At 37.7% G+C, this 12,665-nt stretch overlaps 1 protein-coding gene across 1 annotated transcript in view; it reads right to left on the reverse strand.

The window, feature by feature from the left end:
* The window catches only part of EMCN (endomucin), a 95,864-nt gene extending 83,618 nt beyond the window's left edge, over positions 1-12,246 (reverse strand). The window contains exon 1 of the mRNA XM_032400895.1: positions 12,017-12,246. Coding sequence (XP_032256786.1) covers positions 12,017-12,086 — 70 coding nt within the window. The 5' untranslated portion in view covers positions 12,087-12,246. The remainder of the gene's footprint in view (positions 1-12,016) is intronic.
* Positions 12,247-12,665: the final 419 nt, after the last annotated feature.

Genomic DNA, 12,665 nt, shown 5'->3' on the forward strand with positions numbered 1-12,665 from the left:
GAGCAGGAGCCTGATGGCAGGTGATAAACCAGTTGACAAATTTCAACTTGTCATTTTCTAATACTGGACGTTTTCCTGCATATCTAGCACAGATTCATAACATCACAGTTTCTCAATCTCTTTTCAAGCTTACAAGATATTTATTAACATTGGTCATTTAATTCTCCATACCTTCTCAAGCTCCTCTGGCTCTAACACTTCTCTAGGAACCAGAAATATTTATGTTTGGATTATTGAACACATCCTGACACCACTTAAAACTTTGATGGGAATATTGTAGCAGTTTCTCTAATCAAACTATTATTCAAGGTGGTTAATATTGAGCAGCAATGGGACAGAGGCTCATGGTCTTTCAGTGTTAATGAAAACAGGAAGAAGATTAATAGTAGAATGGAAAACAATCAATAGGATTTTATAATGAGTAGGGAATTCTCCTTACAACGGGATGGTACCTATGTGTCTATGGAGATTTCAGCGTTTCAGCCAATATTTTGTCTTGGCCAAATCTAGTTTCTATTATACTAAGCTAGTACAAGCAAAAAAAAAAAAAAAAAAAATTGCACTGAATTAATACCAAAATTCTCTCTGAAAACACTTGACCTTAGCACTTTTCTTTAAAGGTATTTATTTATTTATGTATTTATTTTTATAATTTATTTATTTATTTATTTTCTTTAAAGGTATTTAAAGGTAAACATCTCTGGTCATTTTGTGGGTATGGGGTAATAAAAAGAGTTCAGATGACTAGTCAGGAAATTGCTCTAGCCCAGGGTTTCTCAAAATGTGTGTCCATGTACCAGTATATAAAAATTATTTGTAGTAATTGCTGGAAGCATAGCTGTTTGGATTTTACTGGAAGATCACAAGGGTGAGCCCTAGGAAAATCTATTTTTAACAGACACCTTAAGCGATTCTTATGAGTAATAAATGTTAAGACCTACTGATCTCAGTAATAGTGTGTGTGTGTCCTTGGGTTCTTCTCCAACAATGAGCCCAGTAACAGCAGCTTGTACAATCCCTTAAGCAGCAGCAAGGATTAAGTGAGATAATTGATCAATAAAGTACTTTGAAAAATGTGTAGTATTTTGCAAATGCAATGGATGGACTAGCAAGAGATTTAATGAGAAGAAGAAAGAACCTGGGGCACCTGGGTGGCTCAGTCGGTTAAAGCCTCTGACTCTTGGCTTCGGCTCAGGTCATGATCTCAAGGTCGCAGGATCAAGACCCGAGTTGGGCTGCATCCTCAGTACAGAGTCTGCTTGAGATTCTCTCCCTCTGCCCCCCCTTCTCTATATCTCTCTCAAATAAGTAAATAAAATCTTTTAAAAAAAGAAGAAAGAACCCTACTGAATACCAGGTTTATAAAAGTACTGGAAGTCCTATGGAGAGCCCTCCTCCTGAATTATTAGAGTTTTGTTACATATCCTTCTCCCTCCCCTTCTCATTCCTGATATTTCTCCATTCCAACCCTCTCTGAAAGGCTTCCTCTCTTTCTCCCAGCCTGTGGTACCTTCTCAGACTCCTTTAATCCCATCTTTACTCTCAATCTTTTTCCAGATGTCAATGAATTTCTCTTTCCCTCTCTGTCCTTTTTTTTTTTTTTTTTTAAATCCCTCCCACCATCACATGTGTCCAAATTATATACAAATAATACCACATGGAAAATGGAGAAAGGTGTCTTTTGTTTATATGTACTCTGAGAAATGTTTCTCATGGCAGAGAATTGACCCTTTACATGAGAATCAGATACTTTCTTACAGCCCTATCTGAAAATTCCCAAAGGAAACAAACATTAGGGAATAGAATTGAGCATCTTGATCCAAAATGAACAAATCTAGAAATAACAGGATGAAAGTGAAGCAAGATAACTTGAGGCAAAATATACAGAAATTGCTCATTACAGAGAGATCATACAACTATAGATCTGGAGGAAAACTTCAGTATGATTTAGTCAAACTGCACTCCTATTATTGATGGGGAAATTAAAGACTTGAGAGGTTAAAACATTTGCTTTAAGCAAATGCTTTAAGCAAGCTTGTGCCCCCAGGTAACTAAGACCAAGGGCTTGTGGTCCCTGGTTCCTAAGACCAAGGGCTCTTGGCTTAGCCAACAGTACACTCCACCATTGCACAGGGCTGGCTTATGACATTAGTCAGAGCTCAGTGAAAAAAAAAAGCTGTTAAATTGCCAAATATATGCATATAGCTAAAGTAGACTTTATGTAATACACAGGTAAATGGTGTATACATTGTAGGTGTTTTGTGTCTTTATTTGGCAAAGTAAAAGCCTGTTAATTCTCTGTCAACTGTCCAAAGGGCATTTGATTATTTACTGATCAATGAAAATTTTAAAACCTGGAAATAACTGAATTATCTAATGCCTTTGCTTCGGGACAGGATTAGAATAAAGTTAATTACTCAACATAGTGAATGAAGTGAATGAAGACCTCAGAGTTAGAGCGGTAAAACCTGTAATCAATGCATCTTTACAACTGCATTTTCATAACTTTGCATTTGGTAGGGATGAGGAATAGTGTGATCTAAGTGTTTCAGAATTACTCAATGAATGATACATAGAATTACAGGATACCATTGTTTTTCTCGTGAGCAAGTAACAGGAATGACTCAACACCTGCATTCTGATAGTCACACCATTCCTATGTGATTTGAAGAGTCAGTATAAACCAAATGTGGGCATTTTCTGCTATTTATACAACAATAAGGTCAATTTCATAAAGCAAAGCAAATTAGTTCAGCCAACTGAGAGAGTATCCCAAAATGACCCTCACAACTTCTCCACTATACAGGCCAAGGATAAAAATAAATATGGTCCTCAAGTTACTGAAAACAAATCCAGGAATGTTTTGTACATTTTCAACTCTGCTGACTTTTGAAGAAATACATACAGTTCTCCAAATTAAAGCAAGAGTTTGTTAGTAAGCATCATCTACGTGTCCAAAGATAGGTCCTGGGGAAAAAAAGAGATCAACTGGACATTGTCTCTGTTCCCAACAGATGTACATTCAGTTAGGTTGTAAATGGACTCTAATAACAGGTTTTTAAATGGTTGGTAGCATTGTCATTTTTCTTTCTTCTACTTGGCAAATTTATAGAGTTGTAAACTTCAATTAATATAAAACTTGTACTCAACAAATGAGGCTGTCAGGAAAAGAAAGAAGAAAAGAAAAATAAAAGAAGCTTATGGATTCACATAATTTCATTATCTTAATCCCCAAAATGCAATTACTATTAATAAATCTTTAATTAGTTAATTCTATGCATTTAAAATGGCGGGTCTCGTTTTTTAAAACGGATTTGCAGGGAGAGATAGTTGAGGGATGTCTCATTGTAGGAGAGAGGAGTAGTCACAATGGCCATGAGCTGGCAAGTGCAGGAGTGGCCTCTGTGCCCCAGGGACAGTATCTAAGAGCTCAGCATTATGTCCTCACACTTGCCGAATGCCCTAGGAGGACGATTTCACAATTCATACCACAAAAAAAATTTCTTTTCCCATTTCAGTTAAAAATAAGCTCAATGTGTGATACAAATGGTTTTCTGTATTTTATGTGTGTGGTTTTTTAATAACTCAAGCATTATTTCAACACATGGCTCCTTGAATGTGTAGCAGCCATAGAAAAACATATAAAGGTATTATAGCCAAAAGAGCAAGGGTAGAATAGCAGATACAGACCCAGCCAATGAGGAAAAATTCTCAAATTTATGAAATGCCTTCCTACTTAACCCTTGATTCTGTGAGTTAAATATTAGCTTGCCTATTAATAACTAATATTTAAATAGTAATTTATGGCTTACAGAGCACTTTAAAATAGGTTTTCTGATTTTCATGTAACTCTAATACTGTGTCAACAAATATCATTTTTCTCATATTTAGAGAAAGAAAAGGAGGCTAGGAAGTATTTAATATCTTGGTCAATTTCAGCATACTAAGAAGTTAGACCCAAACTTGGTTCTCAATTAAAGTCAAGGTTCCTTCCACTAACGTATTCCACCTCTCAGATCAAGCGGTGTTTGAAGACAGGTAATAACATGTAAGGATGTTGACAATTCTCAGACTACAAAGTTAGAATCCTCATTAAAAACAAACATAATTTTATTTATGAATTTCAGTGATTAGTGAGTTAAATAACCTACAAATCTGAAAGACACTTTAGAGAATACAGTCTGCATATATCAAATGGTGCCTGTATATATTGTGATTAAAAATATAACTTTGCGGGGTGCCTGGGTGGCTCAGTTGGTTAAGCAACTGCCTTCGGCTCAGGTCATGATTCTGGAGACCCGGGATCGAGTCCCACATCGGCTCCCTGCTCAGCAGGGAGTCTGCTTCTCCCTCTGACCCTCCCCCTCTCATGCTCTCTGTCTCCCATTCTCTCTCTCAGATAAATAAATAAAACCTTTTAAAAAAAATATATAACTTGGCAATCATCTTTCTAGTATCTCATACCGATTCTTCCGTGAAAAATTTTCATGTGTTGGTTTTTCACTTTGTGAGAATTAACATTATAATTATTTAAATATTTGCTGATTTTGCATTAGAATCAATTTGGAAATAAGGCAGTTTATCTAAGGAATGGGATATAATAAACTATAGGACTCTGAGTTCCCAAACTCAGCAAACCTTAAGAAGTTGTCACATGCACAACACTATGTTGGGTGCTTTGTGTACCTCTCTTCACATGATCTCCCTAACACTCCTACGAGGTAGGCCCTGCACTCATCCTATTTTACAGCTGAGAAAGCTGAAGGTGAAGTAACTTGCCCAAGTTCACAAAGACAGTAAGTGGCAGAGCTGGAATTTGAACCCAGACATTCCGGCTCCAAAAGAATTATAAATGTGACACTAAGTGATTAATTCACTAATAGTTATTTCCTCTGCTTCTTTTCTTCTCCTCCAAGTCCCATATTAGCTGCACTCACATTTATATTACAGCCAAGTACATTTTTTTTCAACTAACTTAACAAGGGGTTGGTAGGCAAATGCCTACAATTCCTTCCAATGCAACCTCTACTAATTAACTGAATCAAGCGTATGAAGAGGATCATTATCACTAAGCAGAAACTCATTTGTGGCACTTAGTTTGTGGTTTAAAGGTGTGGAAGATGTTAGGAGAGGCAGCAGTGGCTTCTGAATTACTCAAGTGACAAGTCCCTATCCTTCCTCTCCTCTATTCGAAAAACTCAACTTGCTACAATTTCACCACGCTGGAAGGCAGCAAGCTATAAGGAAGATTTTGAAGAACAACATCCTCTGGTTTGATTTTAAGCCACATCACTCTAGTATAATTTTATAGCCTCGTTTCCTAATCATTAAACTGAGAATCATAAAGTCAGCCTTAGTGTTGTGATGGAAGGAATCTGTGTAAAGGGCCAGGCAAAATGAATGGTAGATGTCAGGAGATGTTGTGACGACACTCACCTGGGTTAACTTGGACCCAATGCAACTGCGTCTGGGTTCTGACACAACTACTTTGGGTTCAAGCCAGAACATGACTGAATAGACAGATGTAAAAGCAGTTCATATTTCAGATGAGCAGCACACCAAGAATAAAATCAATGGCTTCAACATTTTTGGCTACTAACCGCACAATATAATTCATTACTGACTCTATACAAATAGGCAAATGATTGCCTTAGAACAGGGCCTGCTTAGAATATTGTTGAACGTATTCAACAAAAGATTGATAAAACTTTTCATTTGTTTGTTTTTTAAATGAAGAGGAAGAAAGGGAGTGAATAATAATAATAATTAATAATAATAATTGGGAGTAAATAATAATTGGAGTATCAGAGAAATGGTAGCAATCTATATATACCACAATCTCGATATACACTATCATTCAAACCAAAAAGTTCCCATCAAGAAAAATAATAAATCCTGGATTTCCCCAGAAAGCAGAGCCTGAGACAAAGGCTGGTGTGCAGACAGTTTGTAAAGGAGCGTGAAGTCTGGGAAAGGCATAGAGGACTACAGCAGTGAAATGGAGCAGGAACAGAGGAGGAAAGCACTCATTCACTGGCTCCATCCCCCCTTTCAACAAGAGTGGTCTCAGAGAGGGCTACTGCCCCTGCTCTTCCAGCTCAGACATACAACTCTGCCAGCTGGGGTTCTGCAGGTGACACATGCCTTGGTATCAGAATAACAGCAGACAGGAAAGCAAAAGGTCTATATTCACTCACGGCGAGGTGCTGTCAGGCTACACGAGTGCATAGCAGGTTGCCATCACAACGGCCGGAGTAAACACAGCCAGAGAGGGTGTAGGGAAAGACACAGCAGGTGTCTAATACTTGTACTATTTAGAGACTAGTTATGATGATCTCTGCTGATATTTCTACAAGACACAAAACTTCTATTTACGTTTAGAACACGATTTTTCTTTTCTTTTCTTTTTTTAAAAACGATTTTTCTTACCGTTGTCCCAAATTTGGGAACCATATAGTGGCCTTTCTAGATGTAACTGTAATTGATATCACTGTTTTTTCACGTCGATGCTGATGTGGTGTCTGCAACAGTACAAAAAGGATCTTGTTTGCTAACTGAAAGAGTTTCTTTTAACACCCAACCGGCATTATTATCCTAGCCTGATAGAGCTATAATGACCCACAGGAATTCAGTAACAGGAAAGGAGGCCCTTACTAACAGGAATTGAATGTCCCTTAGAGTACATTCCTGCTTTGACATTCAGGGTTTAGAAATGTGCATCTCAAATTGTTCTCAAAGATGAAGAGGAAGTTGGAAAGTGATGACTAAAAAAAACCGCATAGAAGTTACTTGAATTAGATAATTACTCACAAGTTAAAATATTTACCTGAAGCTTGAAATGTACCTTCGTCAATGAAAAGGAAAGGACAGGTGATGATCCAGTAAAATAAAAGCTTTCTGAAACCCTCAAATGTGCATCATCTTTTTCCCTCAATTATCTGAATAATTACAATTAGCAAGATAAAATCACCAGAGAACTTACTGGTGACAACCGTTATGAGTCTCTTGAAAATAGGAATTCTAGAATGATCACTTCTACTTTTAAGCAGAGACTATTAAAAAAATGAGTCGTGGAAAAAATGAATCTTAAACAAACGGTTTGGGGACTAAATACTTCCCCATTGGATTTGTTTGCATATTGGTTATTCCTCCCACAATAGATCACTCATTTCAGGTAAGAATTTCTGATAGTGATGAAGCTAAGCAGAATAAGTAAAATGATCTGCTCTAGAGCAACTCACATGCGATCAAAAATAACACATGAATTAATGATGTGTGGTATTTATTTAACTTTCTTAAACTTCCCTTTTTGTGAACTTTGTTTTTTAAAAAAGCCGTTTTGTATTTTTAAGAAGTTGGTTGAGAATAAGGTTTCTCCTTGAATATTTCTAACTATAAGAAGATATTACATAAAGTATTTTATACCCCAAAAGGAAAGGTAGAGCCAGTTCTTTTTAGATATTCTTCCTCCCAAGGATTATAGTCAGAGTAGTTTACTTCTCCAGATTTGTTGTTAATTACTGTCACCTGGTACTAGATTGTCCATCTATCCCTATCACCTTCTCTCCTGGCTAGACTTTGGGAATTGGCTTACCTTTGATAAGAAGCCCCTTTCCTTACATTTTGTGCCCATTTTCATAGCCAGGGATCAAAGTAATCCACTCGTATCCATGTTCTATGCTATGAGTCATATGTGTCCATAATCTTTTCACAAGGACAAGGCAGTAAACTGGTAAGTGATTGTCATTGTAAGAAATTAAAAATGAAAAAAATGAAGGCAATTGTATCATTCCTTTAAGTGTTCACTCAGCTATGTGTCCTTACTATAACAGTTTCGAACTGTTACGGGACAGGGGCACCTGGATGGCTCAGTCAGTTAAGCGTCTGCCTTTGGCTCAGGTCATGGTCCCAGGGTCCTGGGATCGAGTCCCCCATGGGGCTCCTTGCTCAGTGGGGGGCCTGCTTCTCTCTCTGCCTGCCGCTCCCCCTGCTTGTGCTCTCTCTCTCTCTCTCTGCCAAATAAATAAATATAAATAAAATCTTAAAAAAAAAAAGAACTGTTACTGGACAAACAAACTACATATGGTAATATATATGGCCCCTACTTTCAAGGTGTTTATAGTCTGGTAGAGGAAATAAGATATGCCTACAAATAATTATGATAGAATTAAAAAAAAAACAAGTGCCACAAGAGAGTTAGAAATATGAGCATCTAGGCGAGAAATAAATTGTTTTTCTATGTTATTAATTCTACAATAAGCAGGACTAAGAACTCCTGGGATTCAAGAGTAAAGAACACTCACCCCCTCATCCAGCTGCAGGGGCATTCCAACTACCCATGGATTTTAATTTACCCTGAACATCTCTATTTAAATATCTTATCAGAATTTCAAACTCACCATGTCCAAAGTCAAATACATCATTTTCTCCTTAAACTATCTCCACCTATCTTTCCCTCCCTCAGTTCCCAAACCATTTCCCTACTCCTAGTATTCAGATAATCCTTTGTATATCACAGTCACGTTCTCCCTCATTGCCAGTCAAGAATATGTCAAATCACCAACTTTCTACTTCCTTTAAGCACTTCCCCAGATCCTTCTTTTTATTTTATTGATAGACTTTCAGACTTGCCATAGCATTTGCACTATTTTCTTTATCTTGTGTCTCTCCTGACTACAATAGTCTAATTTATTTCCTGCTGACAGATTAATCTTCCCAATTTATAGCCCCAATCATAATTCCCACACTCAAACACATTTAGAGGCTCTAAACTAATCAACTATTCAATTTTAACTATTGACTATTAACTAGTCAGTATCCCTCATCCTGGTAGTCAACATATATCTTGAGGCTCTATTTCCAACCTTATTTTCTAAAACTTACCTATGTCTAATCTGTGACCTCCTTACATGTGTACACTAGAATATTCTGATGTTTTCATGTTCCTATGCAAGAAACTCCTTGATCTGAAACCTCCTGTTTTTCAAATTTCAAAGTTTATCATAATTTCCACTTTTATATGAATTCTTTACTGATGCCCCACAGCCAAAACTAAGCTCCGGACCATTCTTTACTTACCACTTAAGACCTACAATACAATCAAAATTACTTGACTCCTCTTTTCTCTCCCATTTCAAGGGCCATGGCTGAGTCTTACTGATCTCTGTAAATCTATAGCATTTAGCATAATGTCTGTCTTACAGTCTGATCCATTTTTTTTCCCCATGAAACTGAATGTTCAATCACTAACAAATGAATTCTCCAAGCAATGATTCTTCAGATACCAATGAAATGATGTTTTTTCCTGTTTGCAAATGCCTAACACATTTTAATCTTTCCTAAATTAACATCAAGTTCAAAAAGCAAATGGCGCTGGGAGAGTACATTGTTTCCTGGGCCTCCTTTCTCTTAGAATCCCTTTTCATTTAACTTCTCTTGGTTCTGACAGTCAAAGGCTCATCCATCTAGGCTTAAAAGCCAAAAGGGGTTTAAAAGCCACAGGAGGGGGCTGTTCAGTTTTAAATACAATTTAGAAAACCTTGGGAAAGAATGACAGTTCTTTTTCAGGAATCTTCCCTACGTATTTCAACAGAACAGCTTTGCAAATTGGAAATGGTAAAATATTATACCACCAACCAAGTAATAGAAAGTCGCTCGCTGCTGTGTAGAAAGATTCACTTGATTTTCACAAGGAGCACAAAAGACTACATTGTATGTATTTAAATCTGAGACTGACAAAAATGTCAGAAGGAAAAAGAAAAGTAGTCAATTTCTCTAAAAGATCATTATTTAGGAATAAATTACTATGCAAAGAAGCATGGATCTTCTTGACAACTTGTGAATTTAAGGCCGATGAAATGCCTCCCTCCTCATCCCTAATAATCAACTCTGCTGATGAAATATGGTAAGCATTCTAAGTTTGGGGAATGTACAAAGCTTTGAAATCAATGTGTTTCCGGTACAGGGGATTAAGGAAAGAACTTAATAAATCAGCTTAGGAAATGCTTCATTTCCTGTGCCCTATCTGGGAAGGGAAACATAAAACAGGCAGAACCAGGTGCAACAAAATCATACACCTGGATGGACAATCTCTTCCAGTTCCTTCTAGGCACCACTCAGACGGTCAGTTTATGCTCTGGAGCTAGAGCTTCCTTTTCTAAGGCAAATGGAGTAGTTTTTGCAGACACTTTCCTTAAGTTAACAAACAGGGTTGTTGGCAGAGGTTGAAGGAGATAGTCATTATGTAATTATTATCTCTGCTCAAAAGAGAAATTATCCTACTTGGGTTAATAGTTCATTAGAAAGAAGACACCATTAATGGGCTGGGCTCATTTCTGGTTAGGTAAAAGAAGTTGGTATCTTCCCAAAATGATCATAATAGAAAAGCCTGCCAGGTCATCTCTGGGTTGTCCTCCACTTTCCGTCTTCCTTATGGCTAGGTTTTGCAAGCTCATTCTATTGATCCTATTCCATTTTGCTTTCAGAAAGACACATAATCCATTCAGAGTTTAACAATGCCAGGAAAATAGTGTACTCGGTGGTGCTTACAGACCTGGAGTGGTGAGCAGCCTAACCCAGACTTTCAATTTTATATTGACCTGGCACCTGTTTGTGAGCAGTGTTCTTCATGGCATCGGGATTTCCCATGCATACCGACGAGTTACTTATAAGCTTATGCACTGATTTCTGGGACCCTTCATAACTACTCTTTATTTTAAAAAATCAGATGCCAGGTAACTCTTCTAAGTTAGATTTTCTGGCCTTGATACCTGCTGCAACTTAACTCTGGAAATGCCAAGATGCATGATAAGCAATCATATGTGATTTTGGAGTGTTCGGGAATTTGTCCTAAATTTATATATGTATTTTGGGAAATTAATGGTAAATATCATCGAAGGAGTGTGCATAATTTTTCCTACACTATTATTCTAAATTACAATTTTTGTAGGCAGCAAACTTTTGAAAAAAGCACATGCAAAATAAAATTAGGACTGATTGTTTTCCAGGGCTCCTCAGAATCAGTATTTCCCAACTGTGTTCTTTTATGATAGTTTGTACTTTGGTTTTCACACTTATTAAATCTGTCTTGTATTAGAATTACGTATTTGTTTTTCCCAACAGTACATTGACCACTGTTGGTAAGGACAATGTCTTAATTATTTATGTATTCCTTGCACCGATGAGTACATGGTAGGGTCCTAATAAATATTCATTAAATGTAATTGCTTACAGGGAATCCCTCAGAAAGGGCTAACACAGTCATATGTAATAATTTCTTGCAACTGGTCATTAATATAGTCAGGGCTCATAGTGATTCATATACATCTCTTATCTGAGTTTCTGAAATTGCAATCAGTGGGTAGGATTCTTATGTCCATAAATTTCTGAAATGTGCAAAATGTTGTGTGTATATGTGTAGATCTGTGCTTATTTCCAGAACAAATGTTATTAACTTTAATCAAATGACTCTCCTCTTTACCCACCCTGCCCCCTTGAGATATTAATATTCACTTCCCCAGGCAGCTTGATCCAGCCTCTCAATTTATCAGAGCCAAAAGATATTTGGGACAAATATAGGCCAGCATCTGCAATGCAGTATTTCTGATTACAGCCTTTCACCCATACTTGACAATCTTGTTATTTCTAGACTTAACGCCTGAGAGGAGCACATTTTTGAGAAAGAGTACATTTGTAACCAGCATTTTATCCCCAGATTTTTATTCTCCCAAAATGCTATCGCGTATTCTCAGTACCTTTATGGTGCCATCAAATACACCGCAAGGCCACTGCACCAGCAAACATTTCCTTTCAGTGAAAACAACAAACATCTTCTCCATGGAGCCTTCCCCACGGACTCCCTGCCAACACCCACACACTCGACTCAGCAAATGAATTGCTGTATACAAGTTTCGGGGGAAGGTCCCTGAAGGTAAACTGAGGCTAACAGTCCTCCCCCCACCCCACCCCCCCAGTGATTTCGGATCCACACCATCAGAAGAATAAGAGAAAATGGTACCTGTGTTGTTTTCACTGCTACAAAGACTGGACAGAAGAAGACAAAGGATGGTCACTTGAAGGAGTTCCATGGTGCTCGTGGACCGTCTCAGTGGTGCTTCTCTCCAGAGTCCCGCAGAGATAACTCCCTCCCAGCCTGGCAGGGCCTTATTAGCAAATGGAAAAGGTGTGCTGAATGTGAGCAGTCACTGCCCATTCCCACTGATTTCGGGGGCTCTGATAAAGAACGGGAGGAAATACACACACTCCCTTTGGGAGTTCAGCAGAGAGGAGATTTATTGTTTCAGTCCCTTACAGGAACTTTTTTTTCTCTTCCTCTGGCAGCGACTTGTGTTTTTGTTACTACATTATTTTGTTCTTCTTCAACAAAAAGGTCAGGGCGGGTTCTGAACAGAAACAGATCTTTCTTGAGAATGGATCATACAGCTTTCTAACTTTTGTTTTGAAAGTGTGTTTCGGAGTGGTTATAGAAAGGGCCTGATTAACTGGAGACTCGCTTTGGATAAAGAGGCTTTCATTGCCTGAGGGTTAAAGTTTGGAGCAAAGTCCACAAGGAATCAACTCTTCTTCTTTCTTTCCAACTTGAAAGCCAGATTAGCAAAGACCACCTTCTGGAGATAAGTGCAAAACCTTATTAAATAGGTCCTGCT

Source organism: Phoca vitulina, unplaced genomic scaffold, assembly GCF_004348235.1.
Source record: "Phoca vitulina isolate PV1807 unplaced genomic scaffold, GSC_HSeal_1.0 scaffold3, whole genome shotgun sequence".
Classification (NCBI taxonomy): Eukaryota; Metazoa; Chordata; class Mammalia; order Carnivora; family Phocidae; genus Phoca; species Phoca vitulina.